The sequence below is a fragment of the Thalassophryne amazonica genome, chromosome 5 (assembly GCF_902500255.1).
Source record: "Thalassophryne amazonica chromosome 5, fThaAma1.1, whole genome shotgun sequence".
Lineage (NCBI taxonomy): Eukaryota > Metazoa > Chordata > Actinopteri > Batrachoidiformes > Batrachoididae > Thalassophryne > Thalassophryne amazonica.
The window spans coordinates 20,453,643-20,478,984 of record NC_047107.1 but is presented as its reverse complement, the minus strand read 5'-3'; the positions used below and the strand labels follow the sequence as shown (position 1 = coordinate 20,478,984).

The window sequence follows — 25,342 nt, the reverse complement described above, 5'->3', positions numbered from 1 at the left end:
AATCTATCGCAGGTCCCCATATGGCAAACACATTTACAACTATGGCTAATTTAATGTTTCCACTTCAATGAACCTGCATGTCTTCAGAAGTGTGAGTTAACCGGAGTACCCGGAGGGAACCCATGCAAAAAAGGGGAGAACATGCAAAAGATGGAAAAGACCTGCTCGCTGTGGGGCAGCAGTGCTCATATGTGAGTCACTGTGCTGTCCATTTTAGAATTGAAGTGGCAGGTACGTAGATCAATAGGATAAAGTCCTTTGTGCAGTTCATTATATGTCATCATAACACGACATCATACTTACGTAAATTTTGCAATTAATCTGTGGCTCTGTTCTTAATGTTAGTAGCAACATTCCATTCAAGCATGCACTGGGATGTTTTCATTAAAGCTGCATAAATGCTGTCAGAAACATTCAGGAAAATGAGGACACTGTTTGACAGTCTCTGTAGCTGTTTGTTGCAAATGCTACATACATACTCCAAGTAATCCTGGTGTGTCATCCGATGGTCACTAACAGCCTAAACCTAAGTTGTTGTGATTTCTGTGCAGCATGCTTTAAAGGGCATCTTGCACAGAATTCGTAACAACTCTCTATTAGACTCTATTAGAGGTCATGTGTTGATATTCATATATTAATTTGTGGACTACCGTGAACAGTCTTAAAGCATATGCCAATCAAAACAATCACCTGTGGAGAATACCATAAACAAAGTACTCGTTAGTACTCATTTTACCAAGTATTTCAAACAATGTTTACATCACCATTGTAGGTTGTCCCTGGGTCTGTGTCTGGTTCCTGATTTTGTGGTGTGTCCCTTGTTTGTGTACTATGTATGATTAGTGTCTGTCCTTTTATTTGTATCCATTGCATTAACTCTCCTGTCCTGGTCTGTCATCTGTATTTGCCATCCTTGTGGTCTGTCTCCTGTCAGTGTTTGTGGACTGTTAGTCTTGGTTCTCATCATCTGTCCTCTGTCCTTGTGAGTTTTGTCAGTATGTCCTCTGTATATATTCTTTCGTTTCTCATGGTCAGTCTCTCTGCCTGGCACTGTGTTCACTTTTGAGTTCCATATTAGTTTTCTGCATTTGTCTTCTTGGTTTGTTATTTGATTATTGTTTGAGTTGTGTATCATCATGTGTTTTAGTTCCACTAACTCCCGCAATTTGATTAAGTTTTGTATCACTTTGTGGTTGTTTGTTTCTGTGTATCCTTAGTTACGGAGTTCCTCATCGTCACATTCTGCACCTGTTACGTGTTTGTCAAATTAATATCTGTGCATTAAGCCTGCACCTTGTCCCTGTTTTTTTTTATTGGTTCCTACATTCTCATGTTATGGTAACGTGGTATCTCTCTCACTTTGTACAGTAGTGTTCAGAATAATAGTAGTGCTATGTGACTAAAAAGATTAATCCAGGTTTTGAGTATATTTATTATTGTTACATGGGAAACAAGGTACCAGTAGATTCAGTAGATTCTCACAAATCCAACAAGACCAAGCATTCATGATATGCACACTCTTAAGGCTATGAAATTGGGTTATTAGTAAAAAAAAAAAGTAGAAAAGGGGGTGTTCACAATAATAGTAGTGTGGCATTCAGTCAGTGGGTTTGTCAATTTTGTGGAACAAACAGGTGTGAATCAGGTGTCCTCTATTTAAGGATGAAGCCAGCACCTGTTGAACATGCTTTTCTCTTTGAAAGCCTGAGGAAAATGGGACGTTCAAGACATTGTTCAGAAGAACAGCGTAGTTTGATTAAAAAGTTGATTGGAGAGGGGAAAATTTATACGCAGGTGCAAAAAATTATAGGCTGTTCATCTACAATGATCTCCAATGCTTTAAAATGGACAACAAAACCAAAGACGCATGGAAGAAAATGGAAAACAACCATCAAAATGGATAGAAGAATAACCAGAATGTCAAAGGCTCACCCATTGATCACCTCCAGGATGATCAAAGACAGTCTGGAGTTACCTGTAATTGCTGTGACAGTTAGAAGACGCCTGTGTGAAGCTAATTTATTTGCAAGAATCTCCCGCAAAGTCCCTCTGTTAAATAAAAGACGTGCAGAAGAGGTTACAATTTGCCAAAGAACACATCAACTGGCCTAAAGAGAAATGGAGGACTATTTTGTGGACTGATGAAAGTAAAATTGTTCTTTTTGGGTCCAAGGGCCGCAGACAGTTTGTGAGACGACCCCCAAACTCTGAATTCAAGCCACAGTTCACAGTGAAGACAGTGAAGCATGGTGGTGCAAGCATCATGATATGGGCATGTTTCTCCTACTATGGTGTTGGGCCTATATATTGCATACCAGGTATCATGGATCAGTTTGCATATATCAAAATACTTGAAGAGGTCATGCTGCCTTATGCTGAAGAGGACATGCCCTTGAAATGGGTGTTTGAACAAGACAATGACCCCAAGCACACTAGTAAACGAGCAAAATCTTGGTTCCAACCAACAAAATTAATGACTCGCAGATGTGAAGAAATCATGAAAAACTGTGGTTATACACCTAAATACTAGTTTAGTGATTCACAGGATTGCTAAAAAAAAGCAGTTTGAACATAATAGTTTTGAGTTTGTAGTATCAACAGCAGATGCTACTATAATTGTGTACACCCCCTTTTCTACTTTTTTTTTACTAATAGCCCAATTTCATAGCCTTAAGAGTGTGCATATCATGAATGCTTGGTCTTGCTGGATTTGTGAGAATCTACTGAATCTACTGGTACCTTGTTTCCCATGTAACAATAAGAAATATACTCAAAACCTGGATTAATCTTTTTAGTCACATAGCACTACTATTATTCTGAACACTACTGTAAGTACGCTGGTTTTGTGTTTTGTCGGTAATTGGTGCTTTGATCATTTCGTATAGTCTGTCTTAGTTTTCTGTCACCACTGTCATTATTGTTTGCGGGCTTGGATTTGCCGTTGTATATTTTTACCCCCCCCAGACATATTTAGACTTTTTTGTATTCATGTGATTTCTGGTTGGTGTTGTGCTTTGAGAATACATCACTGGTGTTTAATCAAACCACCTGTCTTGGCTGCCTGCATATTGGCTCAATTCATAACTGTGTCAAATCATGAAACAGTCACTCTGAGCAAACGTCCCAAATGCTGTTCAATGGAATGTAGACAAAGCTGCTAACATTAAGAACAGAGCTGCAGATTAATTGCAAAGTTTACATAAGTGTGATGTCATGCCATGATAACTTGCTTTAAAATGATAATTGTGTTCATTTTGATGCAGTCACAGTAAAAAATAAATAAATAAATAAAAGAGGTGGGAGTGAAGTGTGTTGCCTCCTCTCTGAATGGAGCACTGAACCAGGTGGCACACCTGATGCTCGTGCACATCCGTGAGCTGACAGAAAGTCCTGAAGCTCCAGAAAATAATGTATTTCTGACTTTTTTTCCAAGCGTCTGTTCGCAGGTCCACTGATCTGAATAAATGCTGAGCCATCACTTTCACATGAATGGTCAGACGTTTCATGATCTAATGTTGCAACGTTCATTTCATTCTGTTCGCTATTGTGCTGTTTCTCCATTTAATCAGATTGATGTCACCCCCATTAAATGCAGAGAAATGAAGACTAAAACATTTTCTGAAAATGCACTCGAGGTTTAATTACCACTAAATTACATCAGCGACCACTGATCGTGACTGCAGGTATGTGGATAGACTTACAATCACAATACTTTGTTGTTGTGTTGTTGAACAGCACATTAAATAACATGCAACATGTCTTTTAAATTAGTTAAGATGCCCCAAATTTCTATTGACCCAAATTGTACATTCTTTTTTTCTGAAATTCAAGAAATTCTTGTTTTGATCTTTGATGCTGATTAAATAATTGTTGTTCTACTTATGGAAAAAGTAAGAGAAATAATAGAGATTTGTAGTTGGAAATAATTTGACATCACACTCAGGACAGCACATCCAGTCCAAAATTGTGCTCAGGGGCAGATTACAGTGTAGTGTGACATTTTGTTTTGGGATTACCGAGTACAGTGAGGTTGAAGCTCTTGGTGCTGCTTCCAGCCTGGTTACTCGCCACGCAGCTGTAGAGGCCTGCGTCTGAAGGCGCCACATCAGGAAGTTGTAACCGCGTCTCTTGTCCTTCCAGAAGCAGGTTGCGATGAAGAGACAGCGGCTGACCGTCCTTCATCCATGTCAGTGCAGGAGGCGGAACACCACGAGCCTCGCAAGTCAGTGTCACCAACGACCCCTGAACTACGGTGACTGGCTCCACTAGTTCAATGTGATCCACAGCAGGGGGCACTGAGGAACAGTAGAAATTACATACTCTAACAAAGCACCATTATAGAATCAGAGGTTTGATTATGCAGTAACTTACAGTGGCCCTAAGAGGCCAAATGCACTGCAAGATGCCAAATGCACTGCAAGAGGCAAAATGCACTGCATCTCAAGAAAACACCAGCAAATAGAAAAAAAAAACACTGCAAAAGACAAATGCACTGTAAGAGACCAAATGCACTGCAACTCAAGAAAACACCAGCGAATAGAAAAATGCTGCAAAAGCCAACTAATCAAAAGGGAAGTTGGAAAAAAGAAAACCGAAATAAACGCACTGCAACTTATGAAAACACAACAAAAACACGTAAACAAAACAGAAGTTGAAAGAAAAAAAACAGCAGTTGGCGGCAGTAGTGCGCCGTGTCAGTTAGTAAACCGCCAATACACTTGACAGAAGAAGAAGTAGAAGACGATGACGACGTGATGGACCAACATGCTAATCAATGAAACGGTGGATTTTGTAGTTTATTTCGGTTTTCTTTTTCTGACTTCCATTTTGTTTTTTCAACTTCCGTTTTGTTTTGTGTGCTTTTGCAGCATTCTTCTGTTTGCTGGTGTTTCCTTAAGTTGCAGTGCATTTACTTCAGATTTGTTTTTTCCAACTTCTGTTTTCTTTTTTACAACTTCTGTTTTTGTTTTTCCAACTTCTATTTTGTTTTCTTGGTTTTTGCAGTGTTTTTCCGTTTGCTGGTGTTTTCTTGAGTTGCATTGCATTTGGCCTCTTGCACTGCATTTGGCCTCTTAGGGCCACCGTAGTAACTACATAGTGTGATATGACGATACCTTGGACCTGGACGTCGTAGTTGAGCTCAGCTAGTCCAGCTCGACTGCGTGCCACACATGTGTAAACCCCGGCATCAGACAGCTGCACAGGAGAAATCCTAATAAACACGGAAGATGAACATTCAGTGTAACCACAGCTCCAAATAAACACATCCTCCTTATAAATAATGAGGTTGTTTTCAGCTTTCTGTGTCTAAACTGACCACAGCACAGAGTCACCAGAGAGGAGGCGTTTCCGTGAGGAGAGGTGCAGAGGATGCCCATTCTTCAGCCAGCTGATCTGGGGTGGAGGGCTTCCCGTTGCCTGGCACTCCAGAGTCAAAGAGCTGTCCTCCATGGTCTGCACCTCTCTTGGGACAGTGGTCTCACCAGAAATGGATGGTGGGGCTGTGACACATCAAATGAAAATGAGTCCTTTGGAAACATAGAGAAACACAACTGAAACAACACTGATACTGACCAAGTACAAAGAGAGAGTAGATCTTGCTCTCCTGGCCCGCCGGGCTGACAGCCAAACAGGTGTATGTCCCAGAATCCCTTGGACTCAGTCTGAGCAAGGTCAGGGTGCTGCCATCTGGGGTGATGCTGCCAAATGACAAATACACATTTTCAAATTAATAACCAGCACTGTGGAATGTTTTTGTTTTTGCAATACAAACGTAATTTGCATCGTGACATAAAGCATATTTAACCAATAGCAAGCAGCGTACATGCTAGTGCATGATCAGATGCGGTGTTGACTGGAGCCAAGTTCATTCACTTGTGTTTTTATGTTTAGACATCAGGGGCCTGTACTATGAAGCGGGGTTAACTTACTCAGATGTAACCCAGGGTCAACCTCTTAAACCGGGGTTGACAAAACCTGGTTTTCTCAAGTGGTGTTAATTGGTACTACGACGCTGAATAAGATGTTGATTTGTTGAACCTGTGTTAACCTAAGTGGAGTTTGTGCGCGTTCACATAAAAGGGGAGGGTTGCAGCACACGTCACCATTTTTCAATGATGGCGCGGTCGCCTTACATTACCGAAGAAGAATGCACGATTATTATGCGGAGCTATGAGGAATTTAAATTAACGATCTAACACATCGTCTGCCAATAAAGCAAGACAGGCTTGTTGGCAACATATTGCTGATCGGGTAAATGCGTACGTACAATTCAATTGTTCTCCAAATCTGTTACAGATGATTAACCTGTGGAATGTCTAATATGTGTAAAAAAATGACCTCCTTTCATTAGTTACGCCCAGATGCAACACGATTCAGAAGTGGGCATAGGCCTACTAATAAATGTTAGGTTAATTTAATGTTTCCTAAATAGGCTACCTTGACTGTATGATTGCTATTCCTAATCCTGTCCATATTTCAGATGCAATAGCAGTGCCAAACGCACCTGGCAGCAGGTGAAGATGAAATATAAAAACATCCTTCAGAACGGTAGGTTTATATTCATAGCTTGATAAGCCCCACTTTGCCTAATTAATGGACATGGATTAGACCTATTTTGATATTAGTAATTACCCGCGATTGCATAAAACCCTTCTTTGATTTGCACTGCGGATAAATGGCCAGGGAAAATGACAAATGCATCCAACAGTTTAGATAGAGCAAGTACTACCTTGCGAATCATACGACATACAGTATTCTTGCTCAGATGTTCAGCATCACCGATGGAATACATAAATTGTCCACTGGCAAAATAGGCACAAGGCACATTATCTGCTCGATCATCGGGGCATTGTTACACTGTAAAAAATGACTTGTTTTTACAGGAAAACGCTGGCAGCTGTGGTTACCAGGGAATTCCTGTAAAACATACAGCAGCACAGTAGATAACATTACAGACATAATATGTATATGGATTTACAGTGAATGAACCACGGCTGACTCACATTAAAGGAACTGTTAAATCTACAAACAAGAGCTCTCTTTTTTTGTACATTTAACTGCTTTATTTTTTACAGGAATTCCCTGGTAACCACAGCTGCCAGTGTTTTCCTGTAAAAACAACAGTTTTTTACAGTGTACGATGGGTGATGTTACAGACTTCTGGCCCGATCAGCTGACAAAGATAACGAATTCCCTCGGCTGAGAATCTATTCTGGTGGTCTTTAAAAACTCTCGCCCTGCGAAGAGAGCCGCTCACAATTTGTGCCCCGATATCAAATGGATCATCCAGGTAGGCCGGCATTGTCTTCGGAGTGATTGACGGTGGATGGACGGTACTTATAAAGGGAGTGGTTAAGCGAAAACCTCAAGCTAACCTAGAACATAACCTGCTCGGAGCAGGTTTGGCGCACAGCATAACTTGCCATGGCAGCATACCTCGATCAAAACCTATCCACCTTTCGTAGTACGGGTTAACCAGGAAGTTACTCCACACGTCATCAACTTACTCCCTAAGTTACCCTGATAAGCCAGTAATCCCGCTTCGTAGTACAGGCCCCAGATCAGTTTTTCAAGTTAGCCTTACTAATTTGCAGAACCAACAAAAGATTTTTGCACTATCCCCAGCCGTACGCTCTATCTATTTTTTAAATCTCTTTTACTTTCCTGCTTTGTTGTAGAGTTCATGCAGAAATTACCCACCTCTTGGGCATTATGTTTCTCCCTGCGGTTGCTAGCTTGTAAGCTATATGCAATGATGAGCAAACAGCACATTTAGGAGATAGACAAACTGCATGTGAGTTTTAACCACAACTTTTTTAATCCATAATCCCTCCATAACTTAACTGATGCTTGTAAATGTACGTGCCTTCACTAGTCATCCAGCAGGTGGCATTACATCAATCGAATATTATATAGGCAAAACAAAGTTGCTGTTTCGATTGATGTGGTGCATCAAAGTTCTTCAGATGTGACAGGGTTTGTTGTCATACAAGTGGTGCCTGAAAAGTTTTGAACCTGACCCAGACAAAGGTAGGCATGGTTTTGCATTCTGAGGAACCAACAGTTCTCTTAATAATGTGTGAAATTCTGACACACTGGGTTCAATGCTGCAGACACAATGTTTCAATGAGGTGTGTCAGATTGGAAAAATGGACAAAGCTGGTAGGTGTGCTGTGATTCAGTATCTCACCAAAAGGAATGTCTCCAAAGGAGATCCATGATGACATGGAAATGACATTAGGGCAGGATGCCACGTCTTGTGCTACAGTTAAACACCGGTGAGCCAAATAAAAAAAAACAAACAAACATCGAATATGGAGCAAGATTAAGAAAACACAGAAATGCCACCTCGACTGATAGGATCCAGAAGATCCACGATATGGTCCTTTTGTGACAGAACAGTAAGTGAGCATCACACAGCCAGTGATGTAGGTATTTTCCAGGAGAGAGTTCCTTCAGTTTTGATGGAAGAGCTGGAAATGACAAAACGTTCAGCATGATGGTTCCCAAGGCTTCTTTACGGCTGATCGGAAGCACACAAGGTTCCATATGTCCAGGGAGACTCTTTGGCTTTTTGAGTCAGATCCAGATAATTTCATGAGACGATTCATGATCATGGATGAGACCTGGGTCCATCACGTCGAACTGAAGGCCAAAGAACAGTCAACACCCCCCCCCCCCCGAAGAAAGCCAAGCTGTCTCATCTGCTGGAAACGACATGGCTTCTGTCTTCTGGGGTGCTGACCATCTCCAGAAGGGACAGACCATCAGTGTAGCCTATTTTCTGACAACTGCAGGAGAAAATAAAGTAGACGCACTACAGAATGCTCCAGCAAGGTGTTCCGTTTCACCAGGACAATGCTCCGGTCCCCACATCGGTCATTGCAATGGCTGCCATTCATGAATGTGGCTATGAACTTGTTCCACACCCACCTCATTCCCCTGATTTGATGCCTTCAGACTTCCATCTGTTTCCAAACATGAAAAGGCATCTTGCTGGAACTCATTCTAATACCGATAATGATGTCATATCTGTAGTGGATGACTTCCTTGAGCTCCAGGATAAGATCTTCTATGAGAATGGTATGAAGGCGCTGCAGCGACTCTGGAGAAAGTGTTTGGATTTCATGGGGATTATGTTGAAAAATACAGCACGACATTAATTCAGTTGTGGATTCTTCTTGGTCGGGCTCAAAACCTTTGAATCAACTCATATGGTGAGTTACAAGATGTTCATATTTATTGGTTTTGAGTTATTCTTTATACAAAGCTGGCTGGGGTGGACTCACTCACTCACTCAATCACTCAGTCAGCTACATTTTCACTGTCCAAGCTTGATGCTGGTATCAGTGCAGGAAAAAAAACATTTTGACACCCAGTCAAACTTGAGATACCTCTGACACCATTGTAACAGCATCCTGCCAGTATTCTGAAAATGAACTAGACAACCTAAATGTCTCCCAGAAATTAATAGGTATATAATATATGACTCCTTTAAACAAACTGTGCAAGAACATCCTGAGTGTGTCAAATGAACAGCCCTGTATCTTACGTCAAACCAAACTGAAAGCTGTTACATTTTTCCTTTGTGACAGCAGGATCCATTTGTCCACCCACTGCTGAACAACCCAAGGACATCTGTCCTGTCGTCCCACATCTTTCTCACAGACATGCACACACTTATCTGTCTCTCATTATCTATTGGACTTTTTCTGATGGCTGTTGTGGTTACATGAAGCCCGTGAGCTGCTGGACAGCTGTGAAACAGCTGCACAAAGCTTTCCCCCGCTAACGGTTACCAAGGGACGGTAAACCAATCCAGACATCCTTCTCCTCTGCCGTACACATTATGATAGATGCTGCTGATCAGTGGTCTATTAGGAAGGATGTGCTGAGGGAATCCTTGGAATATTTTTAGGAAATTGCAGTGATTGCCGATCCGGGAGTGAAAGTGTGTAGTTAGCTGTGACTGATTGAGCCAAATGGAACTGACTCTTAAGAATAGCACATTGTCTTTGCAGGGGATGCTCATCATCTGATTATGAAAAAAATGTTCTAATCTCTTACTGCACATTTGAGGACACTTATATACACAGATAAACAAGTCCATCCCTCCAGTTTATTTCCATGATAACTCAAAAACAAATATCATCTTCTATCTCACCATATGAGTCCAAGCCTTTTCATATCTGTTGCACCAGATATTCAATAAATGTGTCACATGTTGGATGGTTTGTGGATTATCCATTTGCAATGGACTGTGCAACCACACACAAGAAAACAGATCACATCTAGGATTCGTTCTCCCACGTATCTTCTGGCAAACTGAAGATGAAATGTCACACCTGCCTTTCAAGGAAATCCTTCACTGTTCCATTACAGCATGAAACTGTATAAGTGGTGATTCAACACTCCTTCAGATTTGTCATTAGTGTATTGGTGGCTTCCCTCACCATCTTGCATGATCACTATTTTTTAGAACTGCCTACTCCAGATAGATTTGCCATACTGTAACATGCTGTTAGTATTTCTTAATGATTGATGCATTTCTGGGTTTTGCACCCTGGCATGATGGCAGGTGAGTTTGTCGATTGTCCAATATAATTAAATAAAAATAAAAATAAAATAAACATGAAAAACAATGTCAATTGGTCCAGGATGCATAGAGCTCTTCGCATTTGATGCTGAAATTAAAATTTAGCTTCAGGCCACATGTGAAAAGTTCAAGACCTTCCATATGAGCAGCAACCCAACCAAGAAGTGAACTTTACTCTCACAAAATGAAATGAAAACACTAAAATGTGTTTTAAAATATTTAAATGCATAATTTAACCAGGTTAGTCCGCATTGAGATCAAGATCTCTTCTGCATGGGAGACCTGGACAATTATAAAGTTTCCAATTGACCTAACCTACATGTCTTTAAATGTGGGAGAAAACCCATGCAAACATGATGAGAACATTGAAACTCCACACAGAAAGGCCACTGGTGGGAATCGATCTAATGACCTTCTTGCTGTGAGGCAACAGCGCTAACCACTAAGTCATCGTGCTGCCTAATGTTAATGAAGACCAAGACATATTCAGTGGCTCGGAAATGTTTATGTATCCCGCCACTGACATTTCTCAAGAAAACCTAAATGATGACTTCCATTCACAATATTCCTTATATGTTGTTTGTCCAGTTATATATGTAGAAAAATGGTTGTAATACAAGTGGCCGAGATGAGTTTCCTCCGCACGGTGGCTGGGCGCTCCCTTAGAGATAGGGTGAGGAGCTTGGTCATCTCGATTGTTTAATTGCAACTTGCAGAAGCAAAATGACAAAGATTGTGTTGTTTTCCCAGTAATTATAAACCTGACTGTATGGCCTCAGCAGTTACTGACTGGAACTATCTTCAAAGACCAAAATAGAGTTGATATCAATTGGTATCTTCAGATGTACTACCACTATCGTACCATCAATTACAACAATGGCTGTTAGCATTATTTTGAGCATGTGGTGATTTTTTGCAGCTCCGGTGAGGATTGTCTTGTTCATTATCATTCATTCCTTTTCAACCTTTTTCATGCCTTTAAAAAAAAAATTCAAAGCAATTAACAAAGGTGAGTATAGCACTTAGAGGTTCCATTGCCTACAGTGTTTGAATGAAAATTAATGACTGTAGTTGTATTAAAAAAGTAAGGTTAAACTCGACAGTCTATCAGAACACAGTTTTATGAAAGTCATACTCAATGTTATTCACGTCTGAGCCCTCTAAAGTCACTCCATCTTTTAGCCAGCTCAGACGAGGTTGGGGAACTCCGGTTGCCCGGCACTCAAGGATGATCTCATCTCCGATGAGTGCACTTAGATCAGAGGAGTGTTCGGCATCCAGGATGGTAGGGGGCACTGAGAAATTAGAAACATTACAGTTAAATATCACTCAAGTAAACCATATACAAATGTTTCTGATTTTGGCTCTCAAAGATCCTTTTACCTTGCACTGAAAGTGTGTAATCTTTCTGTGTTTGTCCCTCATTGTTCTTGGCCACGCAGGTGTATGTACCAGCATGGGACAGAGTCAGAGGCCCCAGATCCAGCCTGGTACCCCGGATGGACCATTGCCACTGAAGGCTGCTCTCTGCACAGCAAACACATTTATTAGCACTCACTTTCACAAATGTAAAGTTCACATTTTTACACTTTCACCACCTTTAATCTCACCAATAGGGGTTCCATCTTTTAGCCAAGTGATGCTGGGCACAGGGACTCCAGAGGTCTCACACAGAAGGGTCACGTGGGATCCTAGAGTGTGATTTAAGAACTCCTGGGAAGGCCCTTCCACAACAGGTAGTACTGCAAAGTCAAACAATTTGTTGTTCAAAATATTCACTACAAGTTCAAGTTACTTTATTGGTACCCAGGGGTAGATTTTGTTTACATTAGACTCCTCATACATACAGTTGTATTCAAAATAACTGTGTTAAAAAAGTGAGTAAAGTTCAAAACACTTATAGTTTTTATTTTCATACATGCAAATGTATTGAGAGCACCGCACATGCAATTGCAAATCAAAACATGGACAAAATTTATCAAATTTTTTCTTACATTATAGAAAATAAAGAAAAAATATTAGGGTGTTCAAAAAACTAGCAGTGCCTGCATTTTTCTTGTCTATTTTTCACATCTGTGTTGCATGGAGTCGATCAAATTCTGGTACCTGTGAACAGGTATTCCAGCCCAGGACAATTGAACTACCTTCCACAATTCCTCTGCATTTCCTGGTTTTGCCTCAGAAACAGCATGTTTGATGTCACCCACAAGTTTTGCATTGGATTAAGATTCCAAGATTGCACTGGGCACTTCATAACAATCATCGTGTTTGTCTGGAACCAATATGCTGCTCCCTTGCTGGTGTGTTTGGGGTCACCGTCATGTTGAAACACCAATTTCAAGGGCATTTCCTCCTTTGCATAAGGCAACATCTTCAAGTAATTTGATGTATTCAATTTTTTTGGCCAAGTTCTTATGAACTGTTTGATAGAGTTCCTTTGGATTTGGTGTGATGTTACATACGTCCATCACATCTGCTTTGAAAGTGGCCATATTGCCAGTATAGGTCCTATAACACAATATACTATACTATTGCATACCAGCAGGAATACAACAGCATAGTATGATAAACATCCACATATCATAATGTTTGTGCCACCATGCTTCACTGTCTTCACAGTGTACTGTGGCTTCAGTTCAGTCTTTTGGGGGTCGTGTGACAAACTGTCTGCAGCCCCTCAACCCAAAAAGAACAATCTTGCTTTCATCAGTCCATGAAGTTTGGCTCCATTTCTCTTTTCGCCAGTCAATATGTTATTTGGCAAATTGTAACCTCTTCAGCACATCATTTATTCAACAATGGGACTTTGTGGGGCTTCTTGCCCATAGCTTGACCTCACATAGGCATCTTCTAATTGTTACAGTACTCACAGGTAACTTTAGATCTTTGTTGATCACCCCGGATCTGATCATTGGCTGAGTCTTTGCCATTCTAGCTATTCTTCAATCAATTTAAATGGTGCTTTACTTCCACGTCGTTCTGGTTTTGGCTGCCATTATAAAACATTTGAGATTATGTTAGCTGAAGAGCCTATCATTCTCTGCACTTCTTTATAGGTTTTCCCCTCTCTAATCAACTTTTTAATCACAGTATGCTGTTCTTCTGAACAATGTCTGGAAAGATTTTTCAGACTTTCAGAGAGAAACATTTGCTGCCTTCATCCTTAAGAGCCACCTGTTTGACACTTGTTTCTTCACTGAAAAAAAGCAGACACTGCCATTTGTTGGAACAGCCTAATATTCCTTTGTCTTCACTTTCTATAAAGTAATAACAAATTTGATCTTTTTTTTTCTTCATGTTTTGATTTGGAATAGAATTTTCCCAACACATTTGTGTGCATGGAAATGAAAGCTATTGTTATATGGCTGCGACGCTACACGCACGATAATTTCCCATATGGGACTGGTTTCCATGACAATCAGTCCAAAACGCGTATTTTCTTTACAAATCAGAAGCTAAAAACAAGATTAGTAAACGCAAGTCGAACATGAACGTACTCCATAAATATCTAAACAGCATCTGAAAAAAACACACCGATTGAAAGCTTTTTACCAGCTAATCATTGGACCATCTGTTAGCACGTTTTTCATGGAGGTGAAACAAACAAGTCGGACTTGCGTGTTTATATGTATACTAGCCATATAATAAACGAATTATTAACGTCACTTGCTCGGTCTGTACAGGGATATCAGATCTCCGTGTTTTTCGCACGGCATACTGGCAACACGTTGGTCTGATATTTCCCCGTATAGACTTTACAGTCAGTTAATAATCCTTTATTATAAGGATTTTGAGCTGTACTCACTTGAAAAAAAAAAAAAAAAAAAAAAACACGGCTACTATTTTGAACACAACTGTACCTATGGGAAAACCAGCAGCACATGTTACACATAAAACAAACTTGAGAAGAACAAGGGGAATTTAAAAATGACTAATTTGAAAGTACAATTGAAAATAGAATGAAAAGTAAACATTTGTTACAGCTCCAGGTCCTGCTAAAATGTAAATAGTAGAATCTAAAAACTGTATGATTGGTAAAACAGCAATAGGCAAATAACTACCTGTGACAAAAATGTATAAAAATTGCATTCCTCAGTGTAATAGCTGCAGGAACAAAACTGCTTTTTTTTTTCATCAATTTCTTCTATTGAAACCTGTGACCAGAGGGAGAAGCTGAAACTCAGTGTGCAATGGATGGGAACTGTCATTTAAAATTGAAATGGTTATGCGTTTTAGCTGCCTTGTATACAAAGTTTCCAAGTTGACCTGTTCTCACCAGTCAGCCTGCCAGATCACTTAATGTGATTTAGCGAGCTTTTTTTCTTCAAAGAGAGGTTCCCAACCAGGCTGTAAGTGCAAATAATAGAACTGATTCAATAAAAGCATGGTAAAACAGGGTCACAATGGATTTGTCAATGTGGAAGCGGATCAGTTTCCAGGAACAGAAAAGGCGCTGGTGTCCGTTTCGACACACAGCTTCACAGTTTGTCCCAAAGGTGAGTTCTGAGTCTACGGCTGTCCACAGATATTCACAGGATTGCACATTTTCAACAGTTTGACCTTTGATTGATGTGGTTTTGTTGTTTATGCATTTTTTTTTTCCTAAAATCAATAAGCATGTCCTTTGTCTTGGATATGTTTTGTTGGGAGAGGGAAGGCTCACTCCATTCAACAAAGTCTTTGATAAGTGGACCATGACCAGTCTCACTGTCTTGGAGCAGGTTAACAAAACTGAGTCATCAGCATATTTAATGACTGTTCTGTTTTCCCACCTGCTCTGACATATTTGTGAACAGGATGTAAAGAAGAGGTGACAGCACACATCCTTGTGGGATGTTTGTCAGAGAGACTGCTATTCCCTCTGTCTCTCGTTGTGTCCTGTTTGTTAGAAAGTTAAGGATCCAGCCCACTAAATTATTGCTAAGGTTAAACTGTTCTAGCAGCCTTGTGATTAAAATATGAGGTTGAATTGTGTTAAAAACAGAGGAAAAGTCAACAACAAAAAGTTTGGCATGGGAACCATTTTTATCCAAATGTTTAAAAAGTAAATTTAGTGAAGTGACTGTGGCATCCTCATGGGATCAAATGAGTGCTCAGTTTTCAGACCTCACCTACTACCTGTCTGATGACAATTCCTTAGTGTTGCACGTTGGTGAGAACCCAACACAGTAGTATTCTCACCGTGAATGATCAACCGGAATGTCCGATCCACCTGTCCAGCCAGGTTGGAAACTTTGCAGGTGTAGGTCCCACCATCTGCTGTCTAAGAACCAAAAAGGAAAATCAGTTGAATGAGAATGGGTGCGTTACAGTCAGTTTTAATTCTGTGTGGCTGCATGTGCACACGGCCTCTGACCGAGCCACAGAAGAGCATTATCTGTAATCAAACAACACTTTCTGAGACACTAATATCTATCCTCGGGAACGCTAAACAGTGTTGACTCTGTTGTGTAGACAATATCTGTGCTAATTCTTTATTTTATGTTATCTATCAACTATTTGTGTTATTTGTTTGGAAGTTCTGTAAGTATCATCGCAAAATGTTTTGCATGTGGAGAGAAGGTGTGCTCATTTTATTATATTGTGTGCATGTTTTATTATATTGTGTGCATGTTTTATGATGTTGTGCACACGTTTATTATATTGTGCACATGTTTTATGATGTAGTGTGCATGTTTTATTATATTGTGTGCATGTTTTATGATGTTGTGCACACGTTTTAAGCATTGTTTGGGTAAAGCAAGGGCACGATCTACTTAAATGTGGCCACAATTTGTAAAACGTGCACTCAATATTGTCTTGACACATAAATGTTGGCTATTAGCCAACAAACCAGGAGACAGTGTAATACATTTCCCCATTAGAAATGGATCTGGTAGGTGAACAAAAAGAAAATGTGCGCATGTTTTATTAATTCAAGGGCTCAATTAAAGGAAATGTGCGCACAAATTATCACGGCCAGGAAAACGTGCGCACGTTTTATTAATTTGAGAGCACATTTTATTAATTCGTGGGCTCAATTAAAGGAAAACGTGCGCACAAATTATCACGGCCAGAAAAAAATATTACTTTAAGTGACCTCTCCCGGGTTCCTTAGTTAAGTTTTACTTTATCATGTGTCCAAGTTTCAGACACAGGGAGATTTTCCCCTGTTGGTGAGAGCCAGTAACATTAGAAATGTGAGACTAAACTGCACTATTGTTAACACCCACAAGGTATAAAATGTGTTGTATGACTCATTTAGGGGCCTTTCACAAGATGGACACTGTCTGTGAGGGTCCCAGGCCTGGTTTCTAACATGACCTTGAATAAACTCAAAATAAGGATACAATGTTTGGTTTTTGGTAAGGGGCAGAATTTACATGAAACGAACCAGGTAGAAATAACAGTTGCATGTTGAAAGAAGCTGAATGATTCAATTTCTGGCTGTGGTCAAGTTCTGGCTTGAAGTATAACAGAGTAAGACAGCAGATGGAAAAGTCAGATTATTGTTATCAAATTTCAAAAACCACAGATTTTTAGCACACAGGAAGCCCAGGTAATTACTTTCTCTGGCAGTAGGTTGTACCCCTCTAGGAAGCACTAACATACTACGCTAAGGTAGGCTAACAGCATGAAAACTGCTTAGAGTCCACACTTCTTCCGCTACATTTCCTGCAGTGGTGGGCACAGCTAACTTAAAAATTAGCTTGCGTAACCGCTAATCTGCTAACTCAAAACTGAACTCTGAATTTTAAACTGATGAGCTGCTAAAACATTTATCTGACAGGACCAATAACTTTTATGATATGAATTAAGGCTTTAAAACCCTAAACGCAGACTTAATGAGCTGAAAATTTCATATTTAATTTATTGATTCATTTAAGATGTTTGAAGCATAAACCCAGATGTTCTCAGGTGATAATAAAGATGGAGTTAAATTATTAAATGTACAAATAAAATTAAAGAGTACTTTCCACTCAACATACTTTATAATCACAGTTCAGAAAGTACTAAACAAATAATAATTATTAAGAAATAAAAATATATATGGAAAATAATTTAATAATCTAATTGGGCAGTGCAGTCTCAGTGAGGGTGGGCGCTAAAGGGGTAAACTATGAGGTAATTTCTCTACTTCCGCTGACAGAAACAAAGCAACTTTCTCTGAGTTTGTGGGCAAATTACATGCAACAAAGTGAAAATCCAAAGAAAAAGTGACGATGCAGTGGAAAGTGGACATGTGTTGTGGTTTGTTTATGCCCCGGAGCTCAAACATGTCGAGGGGGTTTTGTAGGCGAGAGAATGGTGCTACTCTGGTTAGCTGTGTCAGCTAACACTTACTGACACAACGTTCTCCCACTCACCCTCGTCTTCTCTTCTCCACTGGAAACCGAAAAAAAAACCCTGCACTTTTCGCGACTGCTTCGGTGATTGCAGCCGAAACCAAACAATCCACCATTTCCCCATTAGAATTGACACTGTTTGTGGGAGGGACTAATCCCCGGGGGAGGTGTGAGACTGTCTGCACCAAACTATTCAGAGGATGGGGGTTTCAGCGGGAAACCATTTTAAATCGGCACGTTTTAAACTGGCAGGTTCGCTAGGGTTACAGCGAGTATGATTTCAGGTTTTACAAACATTGTTGCCCTTAAGCTTTATTCAAATTTTCTATGAGCTCAATTAAAGTTTAGCAAAGCTAACATTAGTGAAAGTAAATAGTCTGCTATTGGTTCTCTATGCTAAGTGAAAGGCTAATCCACTAACAAAAATGTTTTGCTTTTTAATTACCTTTAACTAATTCGTTGAAGTGTGCCCACCATTGAGCTGCAAGGTGAACAGCCACACAACTGTCTTCAAATGTGGGTCACGAAGAAGCTAAGGGCCCTGTTCCCACTGGCCTTTAGGAGGATTTGCATATGGATTGCGCACAAAATTGGCCCATATTCACAAACATCCGCAATTCTCTGTGTAACATGCCTGTATGAGTCGGCCGTCATCCATCCTCGCCCGTGATCATCCGCAGAGGCACGCATGTCCGCAGCAGGATTTTTGAGCTGTTCAAAAATCTGAATGCGGATGGCATCCGCCTTACATACTCCATATATACTCAGTTCATACACAATACATACTCACTCTATGCGCTGTATATCTGCCGTTAACCGCTGATAGCCTATCATGTCCCCCCATCACAAACTAAAATATGTTGTAGTGAATGCATACAGATTGGCCAGGAATAAAGTGTTTTATTACATCTGCTTTGCAGGACAATCTGTGAAGCACAACAAACACGTCACGTAAACCCAAAGTATTATATGTGGCAGAAAGTGACATACCTGCCAGTCAGTGCCGGTCTGGCGGTGTAGATCCACAAAGATCAATCAATCAATCAATCAATTTTTTATATAGCGCCAAATCAACAACAAACAGTTGCCCCAAGGCGCTTTATACTGTAAGGCAAGGCCATACAATAATTATGTAAAACCCAACGGTCAAAACGACCCCCCTGTGAGCAAGCACTTGGCTACAGTGGGAAGGAAAACTCCCTTTTAACAGGAAGAAACCTCCAGCAGAACACAGGTCAGGGAGGGGCAGTCTTCTGCTGGGACTGGTGGGGCTGAGGGAGAGAACCAGGAAAAAGACATGCTGTGGAGGGGAGCAGAGATCGATCACTAATGATTAAATGCAGAGTGGTGCATACAGAGCAAAAAGAGAAAGAAACAGTGCATCATGGGAACCCCCCAGCAGTCTACGTCTATAGCAGCATAACTAAGGGATGGTTCAGGGTCACCTGATCCAGCCCTAACTATAAGCTTTAGCAAAAAGGAAAGTTTTAAGCCTAATCTTAAAAGTAGAGAGGGTGTCTGTCTCCCTGATCTGAATTGGGAGCTGGTTCCACAGGAGAGAAGCCTGAAAGCTGAAGGCTCTGCCTCCCATTCTACTCTTACAAACCCTAGGAACTACAAGTAAGCCTGCAGTCTGAGAGCGAAGTGCTCTATTGGGGTGATATGGTACTACGGTCCCTAAGATAAGGGGACCTGATTATTCAAAACCTTATAAGTAAGAAGAAGAATTTTAAATTCTATTCTAGAATTAACAGGAAGCCAATGAAGAGAGGCCAATATGGCCAAAGATGTAATAACTGCAGCAATCCAGGACTTTTATTTAACACCAACAAAAGGAAGAGTTGCTGTTTACCCACAACTCACACGTCTGTTTTCTGTGACACCCTCAAAAAAAAAACAAAAAAACACTGTCTCACACACCGAGCAGCTTCCCCCCCCTCCCGCTCCCCAAACTCATGAACAGTAACCCTCGCATGACAACATGAACAAACTCTGTGATCAACTTGTCCAAGTCCAGCAAATGCTCCAGAGGCTGTATTGTTGGTGTGAATAGTGATGCCGACGGCCCGAGTGCACTTCATTTATGACCGCAATGCAGATGCCGTGCACGTGCAACACGTGTGAGATGCATTCATAACACACCTGTAATACTGCCGTGATAATCTCAATGTGTCGGATCAGTTTCCTCACTACATGAATTATATAATTGTGATTGTTAATCTATATTCGCTATATGTTAATAAGAAATATTGTAAAAAAAACTGTGTAAGTAAAAGATCAACTGACCATGAAGATTTAGACATGATGACTGTAAAAAGTATAATAGAAACTGTTATTGAACCATTTACTTATATTTGCAATCTGTCTCTGTCAACAGGGATTTTTCCAGATGAAATGAAAATTGCCAAGGTAGTCCCATTATATAAAAATGGAGACAAACATAAATTCTCTAATTACAGGCCAGTGTCATTGCTTCCACAGTTTTCTAAAATTATGGAAAAAGTTTTTGTGACAAGGTTGGATAAATTCACTGAGAAACATATTTTAAATAATGCTCAGTATGGATTCAGAACAAAACATTCGACAGCTATGGTAATTATGGAATTAATAGAGAAAATATCAACAACAATAGAAAATAAGGATTATTTTGTAAGTATTTTTATTGACTTGAAAAAGCTTTTGATGTTATTGACCACTCAAGATTGCTTCACAAGTTACAACATATGGAATAAGAGGTATTGCACATCAGTGGGTAAAAAGCTACTTAGAAAACAGAAAACAGTTTGTTCAGATAAATAATATCAAATCAGAATTGTGTAATTGCTTATGGAGTACCACAAGGATCAGTACTTGGACCCAAACTGTTTATTTTGTATATCAATGATTTTGTGAATGTATCTAATGTGCTTGGTAGCATTTTATTTGCTGATGATACAACGCTGTTTTACTCTGGATCAGATATACAGGAAGTAGCACAAGTGATAAAACAGAATTGGAAAAGGTTAAGCATTGGTTTGATATAAACAGACTGTCACTGAGGAGGCATGGCAGAAGGTCATGTGGTCAGATGAGACCAGAATAGAGCTTTTTGGCATCAACTCCACTTACCATGTTTAGAGGATGAGAACAACCCCAAGAAAACCATCCCAAGCATGGGGGTGGAAACATCATACTCTGGGGGTGCTTTTCTGCAAAGGGGACAGGACGACTGCACTGTATTTAAGGGAGAATAGATGGGGTCATGTATGGCAAGATTTTGGCAAACAACCTCCTTCCTTCAGTAAGAGCATTGAAGATGGGTCATGGCTGGGTCTTCCAGCATGACAATGACCCCAAACACACAGCCAGGGCAAGTAAGGAGGGGCTCCGTAAGAAGCATTTCAAGGTCCTGGAGTGGCCTGGCCAGTCTCCAGACCTGACCTCAATAGAAAATCTTTGGAGGGAGCTGAAACTCCAAACCGGAAAGATCTAGAGAAGATCTGTGTGGAGGAGTGGACCAAAATCCCTGCTGCAGTGTGTGCAAACCTGGTGAAAAACTACAGGAAACATTTGATGTCTGTAATTGCAAACAAAGGCTACTGTACCAAATATTAACATTGATTTTCACAGGTGTTCAAATACTTATTTGCAGCAGTAACATACAAATAAATTTTTTTTTAGATTATGTCTCTCACCATGGACATGCACCTAAGATGAAAATTTCAGACCCCTCCGTGATTTCTAAGTGGGAGAACTTGCAAAATCACAGGATGTTCAAATACTTATTTTCATAGATAGATAGATAGATAGATAGAGAGAGAGATATTACTGCATTTGTTAAAAGTATGTAAATATGAGGATTTCTGTAAAAAAAAAAAAAAAAAAATATGTGTTGAGAATTCAGCCATTCATTCACAGTAATCATGTATTTCAGGTGACACTGATGGGGGAGCATCTATCTCAGCAATCGCTTGGCTGATTGTTATGTGTCGGACGCAGCCCGGAGAACCGACCAGCGTTTGAAGGACCCAGTATAAAATAAGCAGAGCACGGTACAAAGGATAACAGAGTTTAATAAACATAACAGTGATGTGATAAATATACAAACAAATAAGTGCGCGGTCTGGCGAGGTGGTAAACGGTGCGCTCCCAGCAGCACTAACGGTCCGGAGCCAGAACCAGTTCGGACCCAAGGACCCCGCCAACACCCCCCAGGTGGCCGCGACAAACCGAGTCTGTGAATGAGGAAATCATCATGTGAGTCCACACTCTACACACAGAGGGACCGCTCAAAGGTGTACAAACAGCAAACACTTCCTGGCTTAATTACTAATCAGCTTCCCACCCTGCAGGCATGGAACACCTTGTTCACAAACTCACTGCAGTGGAAGCTGATTAAAACGACTAACATAACAGCTCAATATAATAAGGTGTGAGGGACACCACATTTACTGACTGTACAAATGTTAGTCACAAAACCCAACGTACCTCAGGAAGTGTGCTGACGAGCGTGAGACCTCACCCTCTCCTCTTTCACAGACCATGCATCAAACCTGGACGTTCTCTGCATCCACTGATGATGAGATGGCTCTCAAGATGACGATCTCACTCGTCTGGTCACAAGGTCGAGTTTCTGGCAAATACACACTGTGTACTCCAGACTTAAATGCCACCATGTTCCAATCCGTGTAGATGCACCACAGCTGTGAGTCCTGACGAGCCGCACCTGATCAGCCTCAGGTGATCAGGGTGAGGTCCTGGTAACTCAGCCACACAGCCACTCAGTCCCAAATGCGCACCACCTGGAAGGAAAACCAAAAGACAGAAACAAAAGACAAACAAAAGCCAGCCAGGCACGCCAGCCACAACAGCTGATGGCATGGTTCACCCTGGACAGGCCACCAATCTATCGCAGGTCCCCATATGGCAAACACATTTACAACTATGGCTAATTTAATGTTCCACTTCAATGAACCTGCATGTCTTCAGAAGTGTGAGTTAACCGGAGTACCCGGAGGGAACCCATGCAAAAAAGGGGAGAACATGCAAAAGATGGAAAAGACCTGCTCGCTGTGGGGCAGCAGTGCTCATATGTGAGTCACTGTGCTGTCCATTTTAGAATTGAAGTGGCAGGTACGTAGATCAATAGGATAAAGTCCTTTGTGCAGTTCATTATATGTCATCATAACACGACATCATACTTACGTAAATTTTGCAATTAATCTGTGGCTCTGTTCTTAATGTTAGTAGCAACATTCCATTCAAGCATGCACTGGGATGTTTTCATTAAAGCTGCATAAATGCTGTCAGAAACATTCAGGAAAATGAGGACACTGTTTGACAGTCTCTGTAGCTGTTTGTTGCAAATGCTACATACATACTCCAAGTAATCCTGGTGTGTCATCCGATGGTCACTAACAGCCTAAACCTAAGTTGTTGTGATTTCTGTGCAGCATGCTTTAAAGGGCATCTTGCACAGAATTCGTAACAACTCTCTATTAGACTCTATTAGAGGTCATGTGTTGATATTCATATATTAATTTGTGGACTACCGTGAACAGTCTTAAAGCATATGCCAATCAAAACAATCACCTGTGGAGAATACCATAAACAAAGTACTCGTTAGTACTCATTTTACCAAGTATTTCAAACAATGTTTACATCACCATTGTAGGTTGTCCCTGGGTCTGTGTCTGGTTCCTGATTTTGTGGTGTGTCCCTTGTTTGTGTACTATGTATGATTAGTGTCTGTCCTTTTATTTGTATCCATTGCATTAACTCTCCTGTCCTGGTCTGTCATCTGTATTTGCCATCCTTGTGGTCTGTCTCCTGTCAGTGTTTGTGGACTGTTAGTCTTGGTTCTCATCATCTGTCCTCTGTCCTTGTGAGTTTTGTCAGTATGTCCTCTGTATATATTCTTTCGTTTCTCATGGTCAGTCTCTCTGCCTGGCACTGTGTTCACTTTTGAGTTCCATATTAGTTTTCTGCATTTGTCTTCTTGGTTTGTTATTTGATTATTGTTTGAGTTGTGTATCATCATGTGTTTTAGTTCCACTAACTCCCGCAATTTGATTAAGTTTTGTATCACTTTGTGGTTGTTTGTTTCTGTGTATCCTTAGTTACGGAGTTCCTCATCGTCACATTCTGCACCTGTTACGTGTTTGTCAAATTAATATCTGTGCATTTAAGCCTGCACCTTGTCCCTGTTTTTTTTTTATTGGTTCCTACATTCTCATGTTATGGTAACGTGGTATCTCTCTCACTTTGTACAGTAGTGTTCAGAATAATAGTAGTGCTATGTGACTAAAAAGATTAATCCAGGTTTTGAGTATATTTATTATTGTTACATGGGAAACAAGGTACCAGTAGATTCAGTAGATTCTCACAAATCCAACAAGACCAAGCATTCATGATATGCACACTCTTAAGGCTATGAAATTGGGTTATTAGTAAAAAAAAAAAGTAGAAAAGGGGGTGTTCACAATAATAGTAGTGTGGCATTCAGTCAGTGGGTTTGTCAATTTTGTGGAACAAACAGGTGTGAATCAGGTGTCCTCTATTTAAGGATGAAGCCAGCACCTGTTGAACATGCTTTTCTCTTTGAAAGCCTGAGGAAAATGGGACGTTCAAGACATTGTTCAGAAGAACAGCGTAGTTTGATTAAAAAGTTGATTGGAGAGGGGAAAAATTTATACGCAGGTGCAAAAAATTATAGGCTGTTCATCTACAATGATCTCCAATGCTTTAAAATGGACAACAAACCAAAGACGCATGGAAGAAAATGGAAAACAACCATCAAAATGGATAGAAGAATAACCAGAATGTCAAAGGCTCACCCATTGATCACCTCCAGGATGATCAAAGACAGTCTGGAGTTACCTGTAATTGCTGTGACAGTTAGAAGACGCCTGTGTGAAGCTAATTTATTGCAAGAATCTCCCGCAAAGTCCCTCTGTTAAATAAAGACGTGCAGAAGAGGTTACAATTTGCCAAAGAACACATCAACTGGCCTAAAGAGAAATGGAGGACTATTTTGTGGACTGATGAAAGTAAAATTGTTCTTTTTGGGTCCAAGGGCCGCAGACAGTTTGTGAGACGACCCCCAAACTCTGAATTCAAGCCACAGTTCACAGTGAAGACAGTGAAGCATGGTGGTGCAAGCATCATGATATGGGCATGTTTCTCCTACTATGGTGTTGGGCCTATATATTGCATACCAGGTATCATGGATCAGTTTGCATATATCAAAATACTTGAAGAGGTCATGCTGCCTTATGCTGAAGAGGACATGCCCTTGAAATGGGTGTTTGAACAAGACAATGACCCCAAGCACACTAGTAAACGAGCAAAATCTTGGTTCCAACCAACAAAATTAATGACTCGCAGATGTGAAGAAATCATGAAAAACTGTGGTTATACACCTAAATACTAGTTTAGTGAT

General features: G+C 40.4%; 1 protein-coding gene across 1 annotated transcript in view; it reads right to left on the bottom strand.

The window, feature by feature from the left end:
• The window catches only part of hmcn2 (hemicentin 2), a 356,871-nt gene that overhangs the window by 92,857 nt on the left and 238,672 nt on the right, over window positions 1-25,342 (bottom strand). The window contains 2 exon segments of the mRNA XM_034169771.1: window positions 4,017-4,295; window positions 5,115-5,212. Of these exon segments, the coding sequence (XP_034025662.1) occupies window positions 4,017-4,295; window positions 5,115-5,212 (377 nt within the window).